Below are 26235 nucleotides of genomic sequence, written 5' to 3'. Positions count from 1 at the left end.
TCCACTTAACAACAAAACAAAAGACTTTCACTTTATTCAAAAAACAAAAACAATAAAGCAATGGGAATTTTTAAATAGTTGCTAAATAGTTATTTTAGGAACTAAATAAGAATGCTTACTCTCATCACTACTTGCTCATCTCTAGGAAGCAGATTAAATTCTCATTTTGCCACTAAGAAAACTAAAGTGCAAATGGATTAAGTAATTTCCAAGAGGCCACACACCTACTAACCAAGATGGAAGTTTTGAACCCAAAGCTGACCAAAGGGTTATCTTTTACTTGTGATAGCAACAAAGGAATGTCAAACCAGGCACAACCAAGTAACGGCAAACACTCAGACTCAACTCAGTTAAGTGAGGATTTGGTGGTTAGCTTTGATTAATAAAATGAGGGCAGTCATAATCAGAGAACAGAGTAAGTTCAAGTTTTTCTTTGGTGAAGGGGCCAGAAGGGCTTCAAGGGAGTTTTGTTCAGTTCAATTGGTTTGGCGGCAAAACACTCAAGTATTTGTTTCTACAGTATCATAGTAGTAGTGACACTTTTCTTAAGACCATTCCAAATCAGTGTAACAGGAAAAAGTTACATGACATTATCAGTAAAGAGTCACTTCATGGATTGTTTTGTTTTTGTAAATGAGTCATTTTGAAGCTATTTGGATCTTTTAATCATACTAAATAGATAAGTACCTTGAGAACCCCAAACAATACCACATCTTATACCGTAATCTAAGGATTAGTAAGCAGACTTTGGTTAAGCTGTTGACCTAAGAATTTTTAAAATAGTGACGAGTCCTATGTCCTCAGGCTACTATCAGAAATATCCGAGTCTAAGCAATTTTACAAAAAGGGTCCACTAGATGTCGCTGTGGAACTCACTGTAGTTTGAAATATAGATTCCCCCTCCCCCGACAACCACCCCATCCAAAAGTACAGTATTCCTATGAAACCTTTTATAAGCCAATATGGCATAAAGTAAAGAAGCACTCCGCATTTTGTAAAAACAAAAATCCTCTTTTGATTTCTTTTGGTTAGTGAAAAACAGGTACTAATGTAGGTCTTTTGTAGAAGTGAAGTGGCCTAAGGGGAACTTTCAGGTGGGGGGGGGGGAGGAATGTGTATTTCTTACTATTGGAAAACTTTACTAAGAGAGTCTGTCACTTGTAAATAACACTTAAAATGCTGACTCGCTAGGGGTTCTTGGCCAACTCAGTTGGTAGAGCATGCAACTCTTAGTTTCTGGGTTGTAACTTTGAGCCCCGAGTTGAGTATAGAGATTACTTAAAAACAAGATCTTAAAAAAAATGTTAAGTTGCTATTATTGCATGCTGTATCAAAAATGCTATTAGAGGATTCCTGGCTGGCTCAGTCGGTAGAGTGTGCATGTCTCGATCTTGGGGTTATGAGTTTGAGCCCCACATGTGGCATGGAATTTACTTAAGATTTTTTTTTAAGCTATTAGACTCCAGTAGTGCCTGGGTGGCTCAGTCGGTTGGGTGTCCAGCCCTTGATCTCAGCTCAGGTCTTGATCTCAGGGTCGTGAATTCGAGCCCCATATTGGGCTCCACGCTGGGCACGGAGTCTACTTTAAAAAAAGAAAAAAGCTATTAGAGTCCAATCATTACGTTCATGTCATTACACTAAAATGAGCATAAAGGTAGAGTAATAGAAAGTCAGTAAATAGGAAATAAGCAACCTTAATTTTGACGTATAATTTCCTATATAACTTGATTATCAAGGTTTTTAAATCAGTTTGTTAATTTACCCTCCACTGACAAGATAATTTTTTTTTAAAGATTTTATTTATTTTACTTGAGAGAGAGGGAGAGAGCACAAGCAGGGGAACAGCAGAGGGAGGGAGAAACAGGCTCCCCACAGAGCAGGGAGCCTGACTCAGGACTTGATCTCAGGACCCCAGGATCATGACGTGAGTCGAAGGCAAACACTTAACTGACTGAGCCATCCAGGTGCCCCAATATTTTATTTATTTATTTGAGAGAGAGAGAGTGCGCGCACACAGAGGAGAGTGAGAGGGAGAAGATGACTCCCCGCTGAGCAGGGAGCCCCACGTACGGCTTGGTCCCAGGATCCTGAAATCATGACCTCAGCCAAAATCAGGAGTCAGATGCTTAACAGACTGAATCACCTAGGCTCCCCCAACGATATAAATCTTGACATAACTTTAACAAACATTGAACACAAAGAATTGAGTTTAAAAATACGTCAAATTGAGGGCACCTGGGTGGTTCAGTCATATACACATATATGTAAAATCCATCAAGTATACATTCAAATGTTCTGTCTATAGCGTAGTATTTCAGAGTCCAAGTGTATCGATATAACAGATTGCTTTAAAAACAGAGCTTCTGTAATTGCTATGCTGGTTTTAAGTGATTGTCTCTTGGCTCCAAATCCCCTTTTCTATTCTCTACGGTAATAGGGCTGAGACAAACAACAAACTCGTTTAGGTTCCACCAATAGGGGGTGCTAGAACAGAATGGAATCCTTCACATCTTCACTCCTTCACTCTGACAGCAACAGTTATTTCCTAGCATTTCCGGAACCAGCCTCACTGAGTCCCCTCAGACACACCAGCAACAGCCAGGCCACGCCTTCTCAGAAGCTTGGCTCCCCGTTCCAGAAGGCCCCTCCTCCTAGCTACTAAATTCCGATAACCCCTCCCTTTTCCCTGTGTTCCTCCAGCACTAGGGGTAGTTACTGCTTTCTGTAATTATTATCTGTGTGACTTCAGCGTTCTCTCTGTGCCTTTTCAGTTCTCCAGCACCTGTTTACCCAATTTCCATATTAAACATTCGGTTAAAATAACTAGTGTGGTTTCTTTTTTTTTTTTTTTCCTGATAGAATGACTGTAATTTCAGTTTATCAATTAACACCTCAGTCTTTCTTTTTTTTTCCGAGAGAGAGAGAGAGAGAGAGAGAGAGCACGAGCATGTGAGTGGGTGGGGGTGTAGGAGCAGAGGGAGAGGGAGAGAGAGAATCTCAAGTAGGCTCCACACCCAGCATGGAGCCCAATGCAGGGCTTGATCTCAAGACCCTGAGATGATGACCAGAGCCGAAATCAAGAGGCAGATGCTCAACCGACTCAGCCACCCAGGCGCCCCAACACCTCAGTCTTTATAGAATGTCCACACTGCCTCACTCTCGGTAAAAAGGACATTTACTGAAATCGCTCCTAGCTATCTAGAAAATCTTAAACATAGGACTGTGTTGAAAAATGGACAGTGAGGGGCGCCTGGGTGACGCAGTCGTTAAGTGTCTGCCTTCAGCTCAGGGCGTGATCCCAGAGTCCTGGGATCGCGCCCCTCATCGGGCTCCTCCGCTGGGAGCCTGCTTCTTCCTCTCCCACTCCCCCTGCTTGTGTTCCCTCTCTTGCTAGCTGTCTCCCTCTGTCAAATAAATAAATAAAATCTTAAAAAAAAAAAAAAGGGGACAGTGAAAGTATTTTATAGATTTAACTGCTGGCTTCTAAAAAATTATAATACAATATAAAAACATCAAGGTAAATGGTAGGACACATAGTCTATTTTAAGCTATGAATCTGTAGCCTGACAAGCGGCCATAACAAATGAATGCGAAGAACGTAACTACTTGGAGGTGATCCTTGAACTTAAAATTGAAACCGTATCTCCAATAAATTTCTCTCAGCAGGCTTGGCAGCGTGTAAACTGTTCAGCAAATATTCATGGAACGCTTCATACGCTCAGCTGGCACCAGGTGCTGAGAATGCACTGATGAGCAAAACAGACCCTTGTGTGAGCTTCTAGATAATGTAAGGGAGGGGGTGCTCCCTCAGCCTTAGCGAACGGGACTAACTCAGTTCTGCAGTTCAGAATGCCCAAAATAAGTAGGATGCAAGGAGAAATGACTAACTTCAGGACCAGGGTATGGAAAGAACAGGTGAGCCAGGAATATCTTGCATCAGAAAGTAAGGATGTGCTCAAAAAGTGATGGGACATGTTAAAAGAACACAAAAACCAGCTTGGAGGGGCTCTCCGAGCTATTCTATTCTATTCTATTCTATTCTATTCTATTCTATTCTATTCTATTCTATATTATATTATTATATTATAACCAGAACCCACTGTAATAGAATCCAGAGTCTACACTGATAATAAAAAATAAATAAATAAATAACGGAAAGCTTGTTCTTAGAGTATAATGGTCAACTAAAAAAAAAAAAAATGTTAAGGGGCGCCTGGGTGGCTCAGTCAGTTAAGCACCGACTCTTGATTTCCGCCCAGGTCATGATCTCAGGGAAATGAGATCAAGCCCCACGTCAGGCTCCATGCTTAGCATGGAGTCGGCTTGAGATTCTCTTCCCCTCTACGCCTCCTCCCACTCACATGTGCACTCTCCCTCTCTCTCTCTCTTTCATAAATAAATAAAATATTTAAGAAGATGTTAAGAGGGGCACCTGGGTGGCTCAGTCCATTAAGCATCTGCCTTCGGCTCAGGTCATGATCCCAGGGTCCTGGGATCGAGCCCTCTGTTGGGCTCTTTGCATGGCCTGGAGTCTGCTTCTCTCTCTGCCTGCTGCTCCCCCTGCTTGTTCTCTTTCTTTCTCTCTCTCTCGCTCTCTCTCTCTGGCAAATAAATAAAATCCAAATGAAAGAAAGGAAGGAAGGGGAGGGAAGGAAGGAGAAAAAAGAAAGAAAGAAAGAAAGAAAGAAAGAAAGAAAGAAAGAAAGAAAGAAAGAAAGAGAAAGGAAGGAAGGAAGGAAGGAAGGAAGGAAGGAAGGAAGGAAGGAAGGAAGGAAGGAAGGAAGGAAAGGGAAGAAAGAAAGACATTCTGAAGTATTTAGGGGTAAAACATCATAAGTCTGCAACTTACTCTCAAATGGTTCAAATTATATAGATGAATGGATGACAGGTGCACTGATGGATGGATAGATTTAAAAGAAACTTTAAAGTGGATGCAGCAAAATGTTAAAAATGGTAAATCTGGATGAAGTATATATGAGAATTCTTTATTCTTACATTTTTTAAATTTGAAATTATTTTAGAATTTTATATTTTTAAGATTTTATTTATTTGAGAGAGTGAGCGAGAGAGAGAGAGAAAGAGAAAGCACAAGCAGAGGGAGGGAAAGGGAGAAGTAGACTCCCCCTGTTGAGCAGGGAGCCCGATGCGGACCTCCATCCCAGGACCTGGAGATCATGACCTGAGCCTAAGGCAGACCCTTTAACCCACTGAGCCACCCAGGTGCCCCTTATCTCAGAATTAAAAAAAAAAAAAAAAAAAAGATTATAATTAAAGGAGGAAGCACAGAGCTGTACCTTGGACTACTGTTTGTTTGTTTGTTTGTTTTAAGATTTTATTTGTCAGAGAGAAAGAGCACAAGCAGGGGGAACAGCAGGCAGAAGTAGAAGCAGGCTCCCTGCCAAGCAGGGAGCCCAATGTGGGACTCGATCCCAGGACTCTGGGATCATGACCTGAGCCGAAGGCAGACACTCAACTGACTGAGCCACCCAGGTGTCCCTGTACTACAGTTTTTTAATGAACACTTCCTAATAACCCGGATGTTTACAAGAGCCACTAGGAAAGAATATATTGACCTTTGGACTAAAAATGGCTCTTATAGGAACATGATCCTGCTAACTACAAACTCTTGCTAGAAAAAAAAGTGGCTTTATTTTTTTTTTAGATTTTATTTATTTATTTGAGAGATAGCAAGAGAGAGCATGAGCGGCGGAGAGGGAAAAGTGGGCTCCCTGCTGAGCAGGGAGCTGGATGCAGGGCTGGATCCCAGGACCCTGAGATCATGACCTGAACCAAAGACAGATGCTTAACTGACTGAGCCACCCAGGCGCCTGAAAAAAGTGGCTTTATTTATTAATTTTTAAAAGATTTTACTTATTTGTCAGAGAGAGAGAGAGAGAGAGAGCACAAGCAGGGGGAGCAGGAGGCAGAGGGAGAAGCAGGCTCCCCGCTAAGCAGGGAGCCCAATGCAGGACTTGATCTCAGGACTCCGGGATCATGACCAGAGCTGAAGGCAGACGCTTAACCAGCTGAGCCACCCTGGCATCCCAAAAGTGGCTTTAAATAAACTAATCCAACACCTGGTCATTTTTTATAGACAACAGCTGCATTTTACTAGTGTGTATCTAAGGGCTGTACATAATAGGTTTACTCATTGTTTCCTGGTCAACCTCCTTGTTACCTTCCTCGAATGTTCATCAGGAAGCTACACTGTCATCTAGATATAAACAGAATCTATTCAAGTGTGTCTACACTGGTTAAGAATGAGACTGTTACTGGTCCATCCATATGTTCTTCTCCCTTTCTCAGTCCTATGCATCTGGGTAGTGTCATGAGATTAATTCTCACTCAAGGAACATGAGCAGAAAGGATGTGTCACTTTCACTGTGAGGCAGCTGAATGTGGGTGTGCCTTCCCCTGATCATCTCTTCCCCTTTGGCCAAACCTGGAGTGGTCACGTGTTGAGATGGCAGAACCATATGATGAAAGCAGCTTGGATCCCTGAGTCACCCCTGGGAGGGGAACTCTCTGGAGAACCACCTGATCAGCATTAAACTTTATAGGAGCAAGAGGCAAACTTTTACTGTGTTGTACTGATGAGACGTTAATCTGCTATGTTGAAATAGCAAGAGCTGCTTTCGATTCCTTTTTCTCTTCTCCGTCTCTTTCTTTTCTGCAAAAAATCTTGATTGGTTTCTCTTCTCTGGTTTATTGGTTTCTTTTCTTCACGTCAGGTAGCCAGGGCCAGTAGGATCTGTAAGGTTGATGCCAAGGGGACAGCGGGCAGTATATTGAAGATAATGAAAACCAATTTTATCTCTGTCAGAGAAAGGAGTTACAAACGTGGAAAGGAAAAAAAGCTAGAATGAGTCCTGCGGTATTCTGATTTGGAATTGGAGGTGTTAGTTGAACTCATGGTTTTAAAAGAAGAGAGAGAGATACATGTGTATGTGTATGTATGTATCTATGCTGAGAGAGCCTAGAAGCAATAATACCCCAGAGCAATAAGCACCTTTTGCTCTCAGATCAAATGCTATTCTCCCCTAAAGAGAACCAGAGCTCTTCTGAGAAATGGCTGATTCTAGAGCTGGGGGAGAGAAAGTAGATGAGTCTGGGGGAAATTGGGGGGGGGAGGATGGATGAAATAGGCGATGGGCACTAAAGTGTGTGCTTGTGATGAGCACCAGGTGTATGGAAATGCTGAATCACTCTATTGTACACCTGAAACTAATATTACACTGTATTTTAACTAACTGGAATTTAAATAAAAACTTAAAAATAATGGTAAAAAAACATTATAAATAAATAAATAAGTAAGATGAGTCTGGAACATTTGCTGTACCAGAAAGTAACAAAGTGCTCAAAAACTGATGGGGACTTATCAAAAGAATGCAGGATCAGTTTAAAGAGGTTTCTACTGGCCAAATCTGTGTTAATATAAGCATCAAAAGAAAGAATGTTTGTATTAGATTATAACTCATTGAATAAAGTAGGAATCCATTAGTCCAAAGGAAGAATGAACTAAATAAATGAAGAGAAAGTAAAGCACTTCCTTACTGTAGAATAATAAATGTAGGACCGATGGAGTTAGAAAATCGCCATTTGGCAATTATCTCAACGATAATTGATTCAGGCAACAATCAATGATAGATGAAAATTACTTATTAGTTACAGCTAAAAAGAGTAACTTTACAATGAAAAAACGTGGCAAACACCACCTTGACCAAGTGATCAAATTTCACCTCCCCAGGGGCACCTGACCCACTCAGTCGATGGAACACGCAACTCTTAATCTCAGGGTTGTGAGTTCAAGCCCCATGCTGGGTGTAGAGGTTACTTAAGGAATAAAATCTTTTTAAAAAATATTTATTTATTTGAGAGAGAGAGAAAAAGAGTGAGTAAGTGGGGGTTGGGGCAGAGGGAGGAGAGAGAATCTCCAGCAGACCCCCTGCCGAGGATGGAGCCTGAGGCATGTTGGATCCCACAACCCAAAACCATGACCTGAGCTGTAATTAAGAGTCGGATGCTTATGGGGCGCCTGGGTGGCTCAGTCGTTAAGCGTCTGCCTTCGGCTCAGGGCGTGATCCCAGTGTTCTGGGATTGAGCCCCGCATCAGGCTCCTCTGCTGGGAGCCTGCTTCTTCCTCTCCCACTCCCCCTGCTTGTGTTCCCTCTCTCGCTGGCTGTCTCTCTCTCCGTCAAACAAATAAATAAAATCTTTAAAAAAAAAAAAAAGTCGGATGCTTAAATGACTGAGCCATCAAGGCACCCCAGAATAACATATTTAATTTCATCTCACCAGTAATTAGACAAATCAACATTATGTGCTATCTGGTATGATACTCTGAAAAAAACAAAGGACCACATCCATGATATTCCTGCCCTAAATGCATACTCTAGATCTAATCATGAGAAAACACCAGAGAAATCCAAATTGTCTGTCTTGTACTTCAAAATAAGTGTCTTATACTCTTCAAAAATGCCCAGGTCATGAATGACGGAAGACGCCTAAAGACATGAAAATTACATAGAATGTGTTCTTGGACTGGATACTGGACTAGACGGAAAAATATTTGTGGTTTGTTTTGATTTCTTTTGTATAAGCTATAAATGATGTTATTGGGAGATTTGGATATAGGACCTCTGGATTGGATGATAGTATTATACCAACGCTCATATCCTGATTTCGATGGCTGTGCTTTGTCTTTTAGGAAATGAACACTGAAGTATTTAGGAGTAATGAGGGATCACGTATTTAACCTGACTCTCAATTGGTTCAGGAGAATATGTCTTCGCACGTGCATACACGCATGCACGTAGATTGACGTGCATATTCACGATCATATAAGTGTATTACATATGTGTATGTAGCAAAATGTTAACAACTGGGGAAACTGAGGGAAGGGTATATAGAAGTTCTTTGTACTAGTCATGCATCTTTTCTGTAAAATTACTTCAAAATTTAAAAAAGTAAACAAGAACACAAAGCCAGAAAATATGAAGAATAAAATATTGAGAATTTTCCCATAAATAATGAAAGCTAATCCCATGGGAGTAAAGGAGAGTCTTGGGAAGAGAATGTAAAAGAAGAGAGGCCAAAGACAGAACTTTGGAAATACTCACAGTACCCTAGATATTAGATAATTTTAAAAGATAGCCTAGGGGCACCTAGGTGGCTCAGAAGAATCTGCCTCTGGCTCAGGTCATGATCTCAAGGTCGTGGCATGGAGCCTGAGTCAGAACCCCTGCTCAGCTTCTGCTTCTCCCTCTCTCCCTCCCCACAGCCCCCCACTCTCCCCCCTCCCCCCACCACCCTGTGCTCTCTCTCCCCCTCTCTCTCAACTAAAGAAATAAAATCTTATTAGAAAAAAAGATAGCCTAGACTGATCTAGCCATTGTATCGTTTTTCAAAATTAGTGTACTAAGATACTTCTATTTTTCCTAGACATATTTATGGTTGTTTTTTTCTTTTGTTTTTTGTTTTGTTTGAAGTAGGCTCTGTGCTCAATGTGGGGCTTGAACTCACCACCCTGAGATCAAGAGTCACATGCTCTATCAGCTGAGCCAGCCAGGCACCCCATATTTACATATTTTAACAATCATGCTACCTTACATATTTTAACAGTCAAAACATGCCTATGACTTTTTAAAATTACCCTTGAAAGCATTATGTTAAGGCAAAATCTCAAATGTTTCAACAATTCTTTAATATAGGTGATGTTACCTTTCTTTGCTTTTATTTATTTTTTTAGTTATATTTCTTAGAGTAAATGGTATTCCAAAAATCTTTAAGTTGTTTAGATTATTGTTACATTGAGCAGTTTCAATATATATTGACAAATGGGCAAGAAGGGTGGATTCTTAGATATTTCTGAAAGATTGGACCTAACTGGGAGATTGTCTTAACAGAAAAACAATGTCTACAAGTAGCCAACAAATTGGGACATAGCAAAATAGGGTATAAGAAGTTCTTAGTGTTTAAGACTGAAGCTTGTTGACATAACTCAGAAGGAGATGTGTTCATGTAAATAAAATTATGAAAGCAGTAATATATAAAGAAAATTCGGGCTGGGTACAATTTGTTTGAGAGACAGTAGTAAGGGGTTCCTGGGTGGCTCAGTCGGTTAAGTGTCTGCCTTCCACTCAGGTCATGATCCTGGGGTCCTGGGATGGAGCCCCGCATGGTAGGGCTCCCTGCTCAGCAGTGAGTCTGTTTGTCCTTCTCCCTCTGCCCATCCCCCTCCCCACCTTGTGCTCCTGCGCGCGCTCTCTTTCTAATAAATAAATAAAAATCTTTAAAAAAAAAGACACTAGTGATATTGGAGCAAATAATACTGTTCATGTGCAGTAACACAGTGTAAGGAATCCTGGACTCCACGAACGTCCAAAGAATGTATAGCAGTTTAGTTCTAAGATAATCACATTTCCAGGGCCCCTGGCTGGCTCAGTCAGAGGAACAATCAGCTCTTGATCTCAGGGTCATTAGTTTGAGCCACACATTGGGTGTAGAGATTACTAAAAAAAACATAAATAAGTTAAAAAAAAATTTTTAAGAGTAATTACATTTCCATTTACACAGACTTCAGGTGTTTTATCATATTTTTTTAAAAAATAAAAAATTGGTCCCAAGCTTCAGCCATACCACTTAAATAATGAAGTAAATAATATTATTTATTTTTTTTGAAGACTTTTATTTATTTATTTGAGAGAGAGAGAGCATGTAAGCAAGTGTGTGAGCGGGGCGGAAGCGTAGGGAGGAGGGCACAGAGAGAGAGACAAGCAGACTCTGCCTTGAGCGCAGAGCCCCATGCAGGGCTGGGTCTCACAAACCTGAGATCATGACCGGAGCTGAAATCAAGAGTTGGCCGCTTAACCAACTGAACCACCCAGGCACCTCTATTTATTTATTTTTAATAATACTGATTATTTAATTCAGACAGCTAGTCTGATCATTCAAACGCCCAGGAACAAGTTATTCTGACCTATAAATTTCCTTGGGTGAGTAAATGAAATAGTTGACAAAACTCTATTTTGATTTTTTCCTACTTTGTAATTTAAATGATAGATGCTTTAAATATTTTTCTTTTTCTTTTTTTTTTAGAAGAATATTTAAAAAAAGAATATTTTTTTAAAGATTTTATTTATTCGGGACGCCTGGGTGGCTCGGTCAGTTAAGCATCTGCCCTCAGCTCAGGTCAAGGTCCCAGGGTTCTGGGATCAAGCCCCACATAGGGCTCCCTGCTCAGCGGGGAGTCTGCTTCTCCCTCTCCCTCTGCCTGCCACTCCTTCTGTTTGTACACTCTCTCTCTTTCTCTCTCTCTCTGACAAATAAATAAATAAAGTCTTGGGGGGGAGATTTTATTTATTTATTTATTTATTTATTTATTTATTTATTTATTTGACAGGGAGGAAGAGAGAGAGCTAGCACAAGCAGGGGGAGCGGCAGGCAGAGGGAGAGGGAGAAGCAGACTCCCCACTGAGCAGGCAGCCGGAGGCAGGGCTCTATCCCAGAACCCAGGGATCATGACCCGAGCCCAAGGCAGATTCTTAACCAATTGAGCCTCCCAGGCACCCCTAAATATTTTTCAAATTGGCATTCTTAAAATCAAAAGAAAAATATGTTTCTTTTCCACCTGTTTTAAAACAGCACAAATTATAGAAAATTTGAGGAATTGCTAGTGGTAGTAGGTTACTTGTAATTGTGTAGCAATCAGCAACATTCAGTTCTTTTCATAAGAATAAAGTCAGTTAATTCTACTAACATTTGAAGTTACTGCTCTCTGAAGAATGCATTTGATTTCCTAAAGCTATTCCTTCCCAAATGACTACCTTCCAAGTTTAGAGATATAATAGCAGAATTCAAGAATTTTCTCTGAAGTTTCATTATGTATGCAAGTTTTAATTTCATTCAGGGTTGACTGCAATTGCACCGTATTCATTTGTGAGTAGGCCCCTTAGTCAGGTACAGCAAAATATCATAAGTGACATGAGGTTTGAATTACAACAAATTACAATACATTTCAGTTCATAATGACCCAGGGCATAAACAGAAACTTAGGTATACTCTGTCCTACATCTCTAAGGCTGAATGGAACTATTTCTACTCCTTTTAGTAAAACCTAATCCCTTCATTTTATATTCATTACTTCTCATACTTGCTGTTTTCTGGGTGTATATATTTCTCCCTAAAATTGCCTGTATTGTGGGCGCCTGGGTGGCTTAGTTGTTAAGCGTCTGCCTTTGGCTCAGGTCAGGATCCCAGTGTTCTGGGACCGAGCCCCACATCGGGCTCCCTGTCGGTGGGAAGCCTGCTTCTCCCTCTCCCACTCCCCCTGCTCGTGTTCCCTCTCTCGCTGCCTCTCTCTCTGTCAAATAAATAAAATCTTTTTAAAAAATTGCCTGTATTGTTACCAAATCTGTGACTATGGCCATCTCTGAGTGGCTGATCTTCCCCTGTCCCCTTTCATACTCAAGCAGTTGCCCTGTTTCGTATGGCGTACCGATGGTACACACCACAGCCTTGCACCTTGTTCTTGCAGGTGCAATAACAATGTGAACTGTCAGCTGGAAGCAAACCAGATCAGCCAGGATTCCGTTCTAGTAACTGAGCACTTCACATCCATGGCAAACCAGGTAAGTCAGGATGTTGTCTCATTTTACAGATAGGAAACTTGTGTCAGACTTGTTCTATGGGCTCATGCTTTGAATTCCTTTACAGGAATCACCCAGGGATCTTTAAAAAATGGCAGATTCCAGGCCTCCTCATCAAACTTAGTAAGCAGAATCTTTTGAGGCCTGAGAACATCTGTGTCTAAAAAGCTCCCCAGGTGCTTTGATGAGAAACCATATTTGGGAACTTCTAACTTGTGATGGCCGGGCCTCACGGACAAGCTGTCCGAGTGGTGGGTTATAGGCAAGGAGTGACTCAAGTTGCCATGTACGTGTGCACCTTCTGTGTGGACTATCTTAGGGGCCCCATCTAGGTATGCCTCTCCTCCGAGCCAAACCATATTTTATGCTTTTAATTGCAGAAAGAAGGAGATTCCAAAATATCAAGAGGTAAAGACTGGGTAAAAGCACTCCCCTGACTTGACTTCCTATAAAATACAATATCCCTGAATATGCGGATTTAACTTAGACAGTTTTCATCCCCCTGCACAAAGATGCGTGACTTCAGGAGTTTGAACCTGGGTTCCAGAGCTCTTGGGGTGCACTTAGGGTGCACTTGGTGCTCTTGGGGTACACTTTGGTAAAGGGATCGCCCCTCGTCTTACAGCCAAGGCGCTCTAGGCTCCACCTAGGATACCCTTCCAAAGAAGGATGGGGATGGTTTGACCTTTTAAAACTTTTTTCAGAATGGAAATTACAGCCCCATGGTGAAGTCCATTTTATTTTATTTCAGACAGAAAGAGACAAATTTCTCCCTACTCTCTTTACAGAGACATGAAAACAAACAAACAAGATTTCTAATCAAGAAAGACAATAACTAAGGTGCTAGAGGGTGCTACCCTTTTTTTCTCAAGGAAGATATGAAAAGGGACTTTAGTCTACCTTGCATCATTTGTTACATCCCTCTATTAGATGGCTGTAGTAGGAATTATTTAAGGGTTTTCTGTGATTCCCCCCAACAGGCATGATCCTCAAATCTATCAGTGCTACCTTGACCTCTGGCTCTAGGTTTACAAGGGCCTGTAGGAAAGTTCCACTTGAATATCCTATCTCTATCTAACATCTTAAATTCTCTTTCTCTCTCAGATATGCTTCTGTGTTAAGACTGGCCACAAGGGAAATTTGTGCAAGATTGCAAAGGCAGAAGGGAAGCCCTTACACTCTGAAGGTCAGTGTGAGATGTGAGGCGCTGTGGCAGCTCAGGCACGTGGATGCTGATCTGTTGGTTTACCTGGGAGCGGGGCAGCAGCCATGTGTGGAGCTCTTTCAGCAATCCAGGACCTCCTTCAGTTTCTCTGAGTCCTGGGCCAGAGTTACGAGCAGGGCCTTGGCTCCTATGAGCACTTGCAGCATGGCTCCTGCGGGGACCTGCGTTACTGAGATTGTAGGTGTCAAGAGACAGAGGCACAGTCTAGTTTATCCTCGTGGGATCCAGTTGGTCTTTGTGGATTCCATGTTGTCCCTCCTCATCCTCACTTCATGTCCAACTTTCCTGACTGACTCTAAGCTCTATCGATTTACAGAAATTTCAGGTCCAACCCCAGACGCGCAGGCAACCTCTTCTCCAGCTCTCACAATTGTTTAAGACCTGGTCCCTAAAATAAGCCTCTTCTTTCATATGACTCATAGTGCTTATGCTTCTCTGGTCAAATTCTGATCCAGACAATGGTATTGGAAGTAATTCCAGAAGAACTAAAACTTAAGAATGCATTCTATGAATCTGTTCTGGGCTATCTGATCTGATTGGATTTAAAGGCACTGATGACCAGTTGTCAATGACAAAAGTGACACTGGTTGTCCATGGTATGCATTAGCAAAAACAGTTTCTTAAATCATCACCTATGGATACCTGCAATCAAGTGCCTAAAGAAGGCAAGGCTTTGGGTAACCATGTGGATACTTCCATAAATTATTTAAAAGAAAATAAGTAGTATAATGGTGTTGGTTGGTTTATCCTAATTATGTTGGATAACTGGGGGAAAGGAAATGATGAGCTTAGGGCTTTAAACATTCAGTTCAAGATAAAGGATCAGAAATCTTATGTAAAAAAAAAAGGAAGAAGAAGAAGAAGAGGAAGAAGAAGAAAAAGAAAGAGAAAGAAAGAAAGAAAGAAAGAAAGAAAGAAAGAAAGAAAGAAGAAAAGAAAAGAAAAAGAAAATCTTATGTGACTGTCTTCCTGTATCTCTGCAAGGCTGTACTTTCTAAAAACCAAATCCAAAATATAATCCTGATTTACAATGCAACTGAATTTCCAATCTCGAGGGTCTCATGTTAAAATTAATTTTTGTTTTTGTTTTTTGAGCAGCAGTGAGATCCTGAATATTGGCATGGGAATGGGAACCTATGGGCAGGCTGATGAAACTGGAATCACAAACTTCTAAATTCTGCTGAGGCCTCTTTTGCCAGTATTGATGGCCTTTCCTCCCTTGCCTGAAGAGCTTTGTCTCTCCTTACCTGTAAAATTGGCCTCTCCTGGGGTAGTTAGTTGCCTTGTAGGGTCTGCTGATCCTCCTCAAGACCTATCATCAACACCTTCCATAGCTTCTATACCCATTGCAGGAGATCCTAGAAGGTAAGATAAATAGTGTGCAAGATATATATTGACAGAAACCTGAGCAACATGTATGGGGATGGAGACAGAATGTGGGGTGGGGTGCATGGTAGTCACCTTCTAGGATGGCCCAGTGATCCCTAGGGCCTTACCCACATTGTATCAGGATCGGTTTGTGTGATCAGTAAAATACAGAAGTGATGGCTTCTGCAATGAGGTTATAAAGGGCACTGAGCTTCTCTCTTGGTTGCTATCTGTCTTTCCTGAATTACTCATGCTGGGAAAGCTGTGCCATGAGCAGCTCTATGGAAAGATCCATTTGACAAGGAACTGGAGTGTCCTGCCAATGGCCAAGTTAGTGGGCTTGGAAGCATATCTTCCAGCCCCAGAGACCACAGTCCCAACCAGCAGCTTGACCACAACCTCATGATACACCCTGAGCCAGGCCATCCAATTGAGCCTCTCCCAGATTCCTGACTCTCAGAAAATGTGAGATGATAATTGTTTGTTGTTTTATGCTCTTAAATTTCAGGATAATTTGATAAGTAGTGATAACTAAAATAGAACAGAAGAAATATAATGGTAGACCAAACCAAATTTATTGCTATGGGTAGAGTTAACAGTGTCTCAATCCATTGTTTTAGCTCAAATTTCTGAGAAGGTCTCTTAAAAGTTTGGCTGAAATTTAAATTCAGTAGTGGCTCATATTAAATGAAATTAAAATGCAAGACTTGGTATACTGAATAGGAAAGTATTTTTTTTATTGTTTTTTAAGTAGGCTCCTTGCCCAAGGTGGGGTTCAGACTCACAGCCCTGACATTAAGAGTCACATGCTCTACCAACTGAGCCAGCCAGGTACCCCCTGAATAGAAAAGTATTGACAGAGACACTCTCCTTTTTTTTTTCTAAGATTTTATTTTTAAGTCATCTCCATACCCAATGTGAGGCTGGAACTCACAACCCCGAGATCAAGATTGACATGCTTCACTGACTGAGCCAAGCGGTGTGCAACAAAGACTCCCTCCTTGACCAAACCTTAGTTAGCCTCTTCTAAGCCCTTTTCTTTCTTTCTTTCTTTTTTTTTTTTTAAAGATTTTATTTATTTATTTGAGAGAGACAGCGAGAGAGGGAACACAAGCAAGGGGAGGTGAGAGGGAGAAGCAGACTTCCCCCCAAGCAGGGAGCCCAATGCGGGGCTCGATCCCAGGACCCTGGGATCATGACCTGAGCCGAAGGCAGACGCGTAACGGCTGAGCCACCCAGGCACCCCTCTAAGCCCTTTTCAACTAGGCATGTCCTTGGACATATCCTCCAAGAGCCTACCTGTAGCAAGAATTTTGTCAAAAAGAATGAAATCTTGCTATTTGCAACAACATGGTTGGAGCTGGAGAGAATAATCCCAAGCAAAATAAGTCAGTCAGAGAAAGTTGTCTTTCCATATGATCTCACTCATACGTGGAATTTAAGAAACAAACAAATGAGCTAAGAAAAAAAAAAAAAGAGAGACAAACCAAGAAACAGACTCTTAACATCAGAGAACAAACTGATAGTTACCAGAGGGGAGGTGGGTGGTGGGGATGGATGAAATAGGAGATGGGGATTAGAGTACACTTACCATGATGAAAAAAAAATAAATAAAATGGGAAAAAGAAGAATTCTATCAACTTAGCTTAACAAAAAACCCTCCTCACCTTGATATCTATTTTATTTACTTATTCCTTTAGTAATCTCTACACGCAACATGGGGATTGAACTCACAACCGCGAGATCAAGAGTCACACGCTCCACCAGGCACCCTAACCAGCCTTGATATCTGATTACCCTCAATACCTTATCAAATTCCTCATTCTCCAGGTAATACCTGATTACCTTGGACTGCCTTCAGCAAGAATCCTGTTAGGTCAATTTAGGAAGAATTACCCTATCCTCTTAATAACTTACTGACAGCTAACCCTCTCCCCAACCCTGCTTCTTGACTCAAACCCCCAAATTTAGACATTGTCTCATTGAGTTCTCATAAACTTTGCAAGATAGATGTTACTCTCATCCAGGACCAGCTTTGTAATTTGTAATTTCTGTGCAAAAATGAAAAATGCAGGGCCTCTTGTTCATAAATTATTAAGAATTACAAAATGGATGGGGCACCCTGGGTGACTCAGTTGGTTAAGTATCTCCCTTTGTCTCAGGTCCTGATCCCAGGTCCTGGGATCCATCCCGTGTTGGGCTCTCTGTTCAGCGGGGAGCCTGCTTCTCCCTCTCCCTGCCGCTCCCCAGGGGCTTGTGCTCTCTTTTTCTGTTTCTCTCTTTCTCTCTCCTTCTCCCTCTCTCTCTCTTTCCCTCCCTCCCTGTCAAATAAATGAATAAAATCTTAAAAAAAAAAAAAAAGAATTACACAATGGTGATAACAGAGCATTAAATTTAACACATGCCCTATGTAACTGCACAAGCCCATGGGGCTACCCTCTGCTTCCATCTTATATTTAAGAAACAGGTTCATAGAGATGCAGTGAATTTCCAAGGTTACTTTGTCAAGAGCCAGGACAATGTCAGAGCCAGAATTCTAACAGGGTTTGACCCCTACTAAACTCTGCCCAATTAAACTAGGCCCTTTTGTGTTGAACTGAATCTCATGAAGATTTTCTAAATTTATTGAACACACAAAATCTGCTGCCAGTCATTTTCACTCTCGTTCAACCATGTACCCCCAAGTAGTTAAAATGCATTTACTGAATGTTTTAATAGGTCATACGAACTATTGTGATGAACCCCCAAGCTATCTTGTCTAAAGAGTTCTTGCTGCACATTTTCTATTAAAATACTGCCCTTTAGCCTAACGGAAAATGCAGACATATCTATGTGTAATGTCAATGGATGGATTTAAAAAAAAAAGTACCTTAATGGCAGGTGTTGTAACACAAAATATTTCAGGAACATTCTGACTGCAACACCGAAATAAAGTATCATCACACATTTGGCATTTCCCCCCCCTCCTTTTGTTTGTTTAAGTGACTACTATGCTGGGACTCATTTAAACGTAAAAAAACTGAAGCCCCGACGTCAGGGAAAAGACGCTTGAAGGTGAAGGGACAAAAAGACGAGGTCACGAGCACAATCCTACACCGCTCAAAAACCCGGCCCCGGAATGCGCGCTTGCGCAGAACGAATCCTCCTGCGCAGAAGCCGGGCCGGAAGGGCTGGGGCGAGCTGGGGCGGGCTGGGGCGGGCGGGGGCGGGGATAGGGTTGCTAGGAGAACGCGATGACGCTACGGCCTCGGCGCTCTTTTCCGCCAATGGGTGCCGCCTGCTGCAGTGACACGTAATGTGCGTCACGCTGACGACGCACGAAGGGCACAGATCTAAGGGTCGGGAGGACGTTCGGCCTCTGTGAGCCGCAGCCTTTTCGAGGGAGCGGTTGTGTGTTCGCCATCTTAGGAAGTGAGTGTGCTGGGTCTTGCCCCTGGTGGGTGCGGGGAACGGAGCCCCTCTGAGGAGCTGCGTAGGCTGTAGGTCTGGTCGATCTCCTTGGAGGAGGCCGCCATGACCTCCTCAAGGGCGCGGAGGCGGGAAGAAGGAAGGCCCGTGTAGGTGTCCTATGGTGCGGGTGACTTTGGCGGCCTGAGGGGCCACTTACCTTTACTCTGACCGCTGCTCTGTCTTCCATTAGGAAGATGTTCTCGTCCGTGGCGCATCTGGCGCGGGCGAACCCCTTCAACGCGCCCCACCTACAGCTGGTACACGATGGCCTCACGGGCTCCCGCAGCAGCCCCGCGGGGCCCCCGGGCCCGCCCCGCCGTTCCCGCAATCTGGCAGCAGCCGCTGTGGAAGGTGAGCTTAGACCTGCCCCCGATATGGTCGTTATGTCCCCTCGGCCTTAGTGGCTTGGAGGACAGAGAGGAAGGACGCACCTGGCCTTTTGCACCACAGGACGGCGCCTAGTTGCTTGCCCTAGGATGTCAGCCCTTTTAGTCCTAGGCCGTGTATCGGATCCTTGGCCCTCTCTCAAGGGCGTGGAAGGGCCCAGGCACAGTTCCTTCTGTGACCTCCACGTCCTCGGGAGAATAGAGTTATAGAGGCCGTGACTAGCTCCTTATCTTCGCCGCCGTGAGCCCGCTTGGTCAGTAGACTACGTGTTGGGTAAAGTCTCCTTCCTAGCCACTGGCCACCTGCAGTTCTTTATAGCTATTATCTATTACTTGATTTGGCTTTAATTTTCTTCTTAAAAATACTCGTTCCTCTCTTAAGCATTACCGAAGGCTAATATTTGTTAACACGAAGTGTATGAGATAATTGGGTCTCTCGTTTTAATGTAATTGGTAAAAGAGAGGACAGAAGCCCCAGATAGGGAATAAAAAGGAGATAAGTAATTGGTAGGGATCCCAATAGTCTTTCAGGAATCTTTTTGGTTAGACTGAACTTGAACTTGTATGTTTTAAATCCCAGTGGAGTGTGCGGACAGAGAAACCTGAAAACCAAATTGAAGGAGTTCTGTAAATGTTATCTACATTATATGCCTGTAAAATCTAAAGTTTTTAAATCATTTATGTGTTTTGTTATGTCTTTAGTGTGGGTGGAAAAATCCTTACACTGTTCTGTAGTAAATGTATTTGACTTCAGGAATTTATGTTTATCTCATTTTATGCTTACATGAATCTTTAAGTGGGGATAGTGTTGATTAGTGGCTGGGGTACACTTAGAAGTTTGCAAGCTTTTACTTGTCTAGTGCTCTTCTTAAGTTTGATTTGTATTCTGAAGTGTGCTTTTATCAGCAGTTAATAATTTGAAGTTTGATTTTAATTCAAAGAGCTATTAACGTTGTCAGAGACTTTTTAATATGGCAGAATAAGAGCTAGTGTCTCAGAACTATTGTAATCTCAATGATTCTTTGATTTTGGCAGTAAATGCCTTGTTACTTAACACTAGGTGGAAAATCATCTTCCAACAGTGGCCAAAGCTGTTAAGTTGTGATAGTACTATTTCACAGGGAATCATAGTTCTCTTTCATTCCCATGGCCTTAGTCATCTCTGAAGAAATACTCACTTGATTTTTTTTTCCAATCAAACAGAGCAGTATAGCTGTGACTATGGATCTGGCAGATTCTTTATCCTTTGTGGACTTGGAGGAATTATTAGCTGTGGCACAACACATACAGCATTGGTTCCTCTAGATCTGGTTAAATGCAGAATGCAGGTTTGTTTTGCATGTTGGATTAAAAGCATATTGTTGAAGCATGGCTTTTAAGTTGTACGGCATAGACATCTACTAACAAGCTGTGTGGAAACCTAATTATCCAAGAGGTAAGTTGATAACCAGTAACATGAGTTTTATATTAAAATGCATGGTGTGTCTTGTCTTACTACAGAGTACAGTTGCGAATATGGCTCCATGAAGTTTTATGCACTGTGTGGCTTTGGTGGGGTCTTAAGTTGTGGTCTGACACACACTGCTGTCGTTCCTCTGGATTTAGTGAAATGCCGTATGCAGGTTTGTATTGAGATGGCAACGTTAAATGTATCTTTCATGTGTGACTTAATTCCAAATAATTTTAAAAGAACTTCACAAATGAAAAAATTTGAAGACATCACAACTGCTAGAAACTTTTGTAGAAAACCAAACCCAAATTTTCTTAACTCGTGATCTTTATTTTAATTAGTGTTTTAAATTGAAGAAATGCCTCTTTTAAAATAAGATTGTAGGCAGATTTTTGGATCTCAAACCCTGGCTATAAATGGTATTTTGCTGCTGTGCTCAATTCTGACTAGAGTTGCTCTTCAAGGCCTGCTGGTTCTTCATGCTCCCAAATGGTCATTTTAAAGCGGTTATATATCAGAGTAGGTATTCCTTCTTAGTGTATTTTTGAAGTGACTTCGTGTCTCTTATTTACTGATAAGATCAGGGCAGAACATTATGTAGATTAGAAAAAATACTCTTCACTGTCTTAGTATTAAAATTTCGTAGGCATAGTTTCTTGTATATTTATTTACATAAAAGTTTTTTATGATTAGAGTATCTTAATTAGGATTATTGAAACAAAAATAATGAAACGTCAAAAATTTATTTGTCCCAAACAGGATTAGAAGTCTACTTACCTAAGAGAGAGAGGAAGGTGAAGTAAAGGAAGGTGAAATGTTAGCAGGGAGAGGAAGGTGACGTATACCGGCCCTTGTAGTACTGGCAGATACAGTGAAATTAAGATTTTTTTTCTGTTCCCATTAGTTAATAGAATGGATGTGAAATATACCTTCACTAAAACGTATGCATGTGTCTTGAAGTGAATTTAAGTTAAAAGACAGATTCTCATTATGTTGATCTACCTTTTTAACTTGTGTTTCATTTGCCTGACGTTCATAAAACTTTGTAATATAAACTTCTTAATGGGCTAGCATACATCAGGATATAGACTTACCTCTTACTCAGGCAGTAGCTTTAAAACTAATTTTTTAGAAGTGGTAGAGTTGGATGGTGAAAAATTTTGAGTCCGTTTTATCATGTATTTTTTTTTAGGAATTTTGCCCTCTTAACTAACCCGCCAAAACTTAAGTCTGACTGAAAGAAAGCTAGACCTTAATGTATAAAGTTAAATTTACAAAGATGATTATAGATATTAAGTTGATATGCAGTGAATTTGTGTTTACCCGTACCTTTTGTGTAGTTACTGAAGTTTATTTTAGAACCAAAGGAAAAACTAATAATAGTGAAATTCAATATTTATTAGAAGTGATAGCTCTTTGGTACATTTAATTAATTTTTTTCTTCCTTCTTTTAAATAAAGGTGGACCCCCAGAAGTACAAGGGCATATTTAATGGATTCTCAGTTACACTTAAAGAGGATGGTGTTCGTGGTTTGGCTAAAGGATGGGCTCCGACCTTCATTGGCTACTCTATGCAGGGGCTCTGCAAGTTTGGCTTTTATGAAGTTTTCAAAGTCTTGTATAGCAACATGCTTGGGGAGGTATGTAATTTTAACTTAAAAATTGAAAGTCCTAAGCTTTAACTACTTTAAGACCAAAAAGGGTCTTTTTTTTGGTCTTTATTATTATTATTATACTGTGCTGCTTTCCAGGTAAGTTGGATTTTGAGTTTTTTAAAGAGAAGGTCTGGGATTCCTCTGTGTAGTTCAAGGGCCACCTATAGCCGGCACCTAGATGTTCAAAAAATAATTCACATTGTGCTGTGTTTGATAAGGTTATGGGAGAGGACATACATTCAGTCTCATGTGTGGACCATATGATAAACACTGTTAGGTGGTCTGAAATGTAACTGTTTCCTATAACTGTCTCTTAATTGAAATTGTAAACAGCCAATGCAGTAGCAGTACACGTTCCTTCTTATGTTTTTCAATTAGGAAAATGCCTATCTGTGGCGCACATCACTGTATTTGGCTGCTTCTGCCAGTGCTGAATTCTTTGCTGACATTGCCTTGGCTCCTATGGAAGCTGCTAAGGTTCGAATTCAAACCCAACCAGGTTATGCCAACACTTTGAGGGATGCAGCTCCCAAAATGTATAAGGAAGAAGGCTTAAAAGCGTAAGTGAACATTTGTCTAGAGTTACAGTATAGAAATACTCATTTAAGGAATCTGCATTTGTTAGCATTAAACCTACCAGACTTTTTTTTTAAGCTATTATGTTAATGTCTCTATACCTTTTATAGAGAACATAAACTCCAGGGGCAAGGATAAGTTGATACATGGCTTAAGCCCTGAGTTAAAGATTTTTTCTAAAGTAAGAACAGTTTGTCAATCTGCATATGACTTGATATTTGACATTAATTGTTAACTTTTGGGAAGGGCTTGTGAGAATTGTCATCGGTGTTCACAGCTAAGAATTTGCATATAGTCTGGCAACATGCTTCCTTAGATCCACCTTTGTGGATGTCAGGCTCGAACTGAGTTCTACTTGTAAACTTCTTGTTTCTGGTAGTTCCAGTAAGAGAAACATCCAGCAACTTTTTTGGTTGTATAGTCAAAGGTGCTTGAGTCATTGGCATGTGAGAGAAATACACCTGCATGTTAGTCGTAGGTTCTGATAGAAATGACATGCAATTGTGCTGCCATTTTTTGCTATCGGGACTCGACTGGTGTGCGGACACTTCTGTTAATGATGAAAATCTCTGCTAGGTGAATAAATAACAACTGGGTGAAATAAGTCTCCTGGTTTCCTAGATTCTACAAGGGAGTTGCTCCTCTCTGGATGAGACAGATACCATACACCATGATGAAATTTGCCTGCTTTGAACGTACTGTGGAAGCATTGTACAAGTTTGTGGTTCCCAAGCCCCGAAGTGAATGTTCAAAGCCAGAGCAACTGGTTGTAACATTTGTGGCAGGTTACATAGGTATGAGTTACTTGCAACATGTATGTCTGTGAAATTAAGGACAAGTAATCCTTTCCATTATTGGCCTCTTATTGTGAGAAAAAAAAAAATTCCAAAGAAGTTTTATCTTCCCATAGCGTTTTCTATGCCTTTTAGGATTCCTAAAAACTTGTTAATTAGTTTCTGAATTATTTTCAGGTTTGCATGTCTTGATTAAGTTTGGGGGATACATTGATTTCACTGCTGTACCTTTTTTTTTTTTTTGGTCTAGTTTTTCAAGAATACATTTTTAACACAAAAGAAAGTTGATTAAAATGTGAATATAAAAACTTGAAGGATTGTTCTGCTTTATATAGGGTAGACTGCTGTATAACTTTCTTGTCAGTCTCTAAATCTGATTTTAAGAACTAAAAATTAGTCAGGAAGAGGTTGTTGGTTGTGATGTGAATTTTTAAAATTAATCCCATGTTGGGTTATCTATCTTGACTTTTTTCAGCTGGAGTCTTCTGTGCAATTGTTTCTCACCCTGCTGATTCCGTGGTATCTGTGTTGAATAAAGAGAAAGGTAGCAGTGCTTCTCAAGTCCTTCAGAGACTTGGATTTAAAGGTAGGATTCTCCCTCCCCCCCAAACAAAGAGTAACACTTGGGTATATTTCGTTTTTCATTCATGTTTCATATTTCAACCAGGTGTATGGAAGGGACTCTTTGCCCGTATCATCATGATTGGCACTCTGACTGCACTACAGTGGTTCATCTATGACTCTGTGAAGGTCTACTTCAGGCTCCCTCGCCCTCCTCCACCCGAAATGCCAGAGTCTCTGAAGAAGAAGCTTGGGTTAACTCAGTAGAATGATCAAAGCAAATGTGGACTGAATCTGCTTGTTGATCAGTGTTGAGGAAAGTGCAAGAGGAACTTTTATATATTTAACAGTGTAGGAAATTGTCTATTCCTGGTATAATTACTGTAGTACTCTTGCCTAAGGCAAGAGTTTCAAACCCACTGTTGAAATAAACCCAACTATTCATGATTTGTCTGTGACTTGGTGGTTCTTTTTAAAGCTAGTTTTTAAAGAATTGACCCTAAAATGGAAGGAATTAAGTGTAAGTTAAAACCTCAAGGAAAAAATGTAAACTAATCACTGTTGGTTCAGTACTCTGATCCCCACTCATTAATTGCCATATGTGTCAAGTTTTGTCACACAAAAGTTCCTATACTCCCAAAAATAAAGGAAACATACCTGAATTTTAAAAAACTTGATTTAGTTGTAGTTAAATTGAAATATGGATACGTATTTGTGGTTATATTTTAACAAGTAAATTTCAGCATGTAATCAAATTTCTGCAACATGTACTACTATACTTTTAAAAATCCTAATGAGTTTGCTAATCCTCATTTGCAAAAGAAGATCTAGGTGTGCCTAGCTGGCTCAGTTGGAGGAATGTGCAGCTCTTCATCTCAGGGTTTTCTGTTAGAGCACTATGTTGGGTGTAGAGATTATTTAAACTTTAAAAATTAAATTGAAAAAAGTAAATGAGGCTGATTGTTAGAATGATAGTTCTTAGTTACTTTATTTATTTAAAGATTTTATTTTTTTAAAGTAATCTACACCCAATGCGACACTTGAATTTACAACCCCCGAGGTCAAGAGTCACATACTCTACCGACTGAGCCAGCCCGGCGCCCCGGAATGATAGTTTTTAAAAGGACCGAAGCACTTGATAGCTAAAACCACTTTAGGTAACATTATTTTCAAACAAATCTGACTTTCTAAATTACAAAAATTGGAGCATAAAATCGCCTAGAAAGTAAGACACTGTTAGTTTTCTCTTATGTTTGGTTAGGAAGTGTGAAAGCCCAATCTGTAATGTAATTTGTCAAATCTGATTACATTTTACTTTGAGATCTTCCAGTATCTGGATTGGGTTGGCAATCCCTGTATAAAGTATATAGATGGGGCCTTAGGGAAAGAAAGTTTCAAGGAGTCTTGGGGAGAGAAATGATTTTATTACAAACTTGGGTTTTACGGCTAGTGAACTAAATTTAGGAACCAGATATAATTAGTTGCATGTTAACTTCTGTCATCACTTGGTCTTGTTTAAGATTACAAACTTTATATGTGTTGCAGAGAGAAAGGGAGGGTTGTGGGTGCAATTAGGCCACACTTAAAAGGTACAGCTGTAGTGTGAGCCCACATAAGTGATGGCTATGGTAACTGGTATCACCAGTGTGGATTAGCATTGCTGTGTAACAAATAGCTAAAATCTAATGGCTTGAGACCACAATTTCAGGAATTCAGGAGCATCTCTGCTGGATCTTGGCTCTGGGTCTCATGAAGTTACAGTCAGATAGCTCGGAGGTTCTTTTAAAGGCTTTCACACTGGGCGCCTGGCTGACTCGGTTGGTGGAGCATGATCTCAGGGTCGTAGGTTCAAGCCCCACGTTGGATGCAGAGCTTGCTTAAAAATAAAGGCTTTCACTCCTTTGGGCTAGAGAGATACTCTAAGCATCTCCGTTAGTGGCTCAGTCTTTTCTTAAGCTTTACAGCACGGTGGGTTTAAGGCAGTTGGATTTATTTCAGGGCTTTGAGGCAGAGCCAGGCAGAAGCTGGATCTTTTTAAGGATTTAGATGTGGAAGTCATAGCATCACTTCCACTATACTCTCTTACAACATCAGAAGTCCTAGAAGATTCAATCCCATCTTGA

At 40.9% G+C, this 26235-nt stretch overlaps 1 protein-coding gene, 1 long non-coding RNA gene and 1 other non-coding gene across 8 annotated transcripts; 2 read left to right on the top strand and 1 right to left on the bottom strand.

The window, feature by feature from the left end:
- LOC123001120 (uncharacterized) lies at nucleotides 1–19463 on the bottom strand. Of its 3 annotated transcripts, none has more exons than XR_008960814.1 (3): nucleotides 18848–19463; nucleotides 15120–15230; nucleotides 1–1582 (listed from the first exon to the last, which is right to left on the bottom strand). It is a non-coding gene; the product is annotated as an uncharacterized LOC123001120 (long non-coding RNA). The 3 variants fall into 3 exon arrangements; XR_008960813.1 differs by having other exon boundaries at nucleotides 1–1579; XR_006409692.3 differs by lacking the exon at nucleotides 1–1582 and adding an exon at nucleotides 6184–6751.
- Nucleotides 18528–24559, top strand: SLC25A3 (solute carrier family 25 member 3). 4 transcript variants are annotated; one of them, XM_026499837.4, is made up of 8 exons: nucleotides 18528–18651; nucleotides 18881–19041; nucleotides 20577–20698; nucleotides 21987–22166; nucleotides 22560–22741; nucleotides 23379–23551; nucleotides 24027–24137; nucleotides 24219–24559. In XM_026499837.4, exons 2-8 carry the CDS (start codon nucleotides 18885–18887, stop codon nucleotides 24377–24379), a joined length of 1086 nt encoding a protein of 361 aa, XP_026355622.1. In that variant the 5' UTR covers nucleotides 18528–18651; nucleotides 18881–18884; the 3' UTR covers nucleotides 24380–24559. The 4 variants fall into 4 exon arrangements, with proteins under 4 accessions (XP_026355622.1, XP_026355623.1, XP_057172520.1 ...); XM_026499838.4 differs by lacking the exon at nucleotides 20577–20698 and adding an exon at nucleotides 20280–20404; XM_057316537.1 differs by having other exon boundaries at nucleotides 24027–24559.
- Nucleotides 23059–23306, top strand: LOC113256496 (small nucleolar RNA SNORA53). Its single transcript, XR_003316699.1, has one exon. It is a non-coding gene; the product is annotated as a small nucleolar RNA SNORA53 (small nucleolar RNA).
- Nucleotides 24560–26235: the final 1676 nt, after the last annotated feature.

The sequence above is a fragment of the Ursus arctos genome, unplaced genomic scaffold, assembly GCF_023065955.2.
Source record: "Ursus arctos isolate Adak ecotype North America unplaced genomic scaffold, UrsArc2.0 scaffold_21, whole genome shotgun sequence".
NCBI classification, from domain to species: Eukaryota; Metazoa; Chordata; class Mammalia; order Carnivora; family Ursidae; genus Ursus; species Ursus arctos.
Note: the sequence above shows the minus strand (reverse complement) of the source record. Positions and strands in the feature narration are given on the sequence as shown.

Excerpts from the sequence above, each read along its gene's own strand:
- SLC25A3 (XM_057316536.1), top strand. The coding sequence starts at position 18,885 with ATGTTCTCGTCCGTGGCGCATCTGGCGCGGGCGAACCCCTTCAACGCG. Across the intron at positions 19,042-20,279 it reads GGCAGCAGCCGCTGTGGAAG|AGCAGTATAGCTGTGACTAT; the intron begins GTGAGCTTAGAC and ends CCAATCAAACAG. Across the intron at positions 23,552-24,026 it reads ATTTGTGGCAGGTTACATAG|CTGGAGTCTTCTGTGCAATT; the intron begins GTATGAGTTACT and ends GACTTTTTTCAG.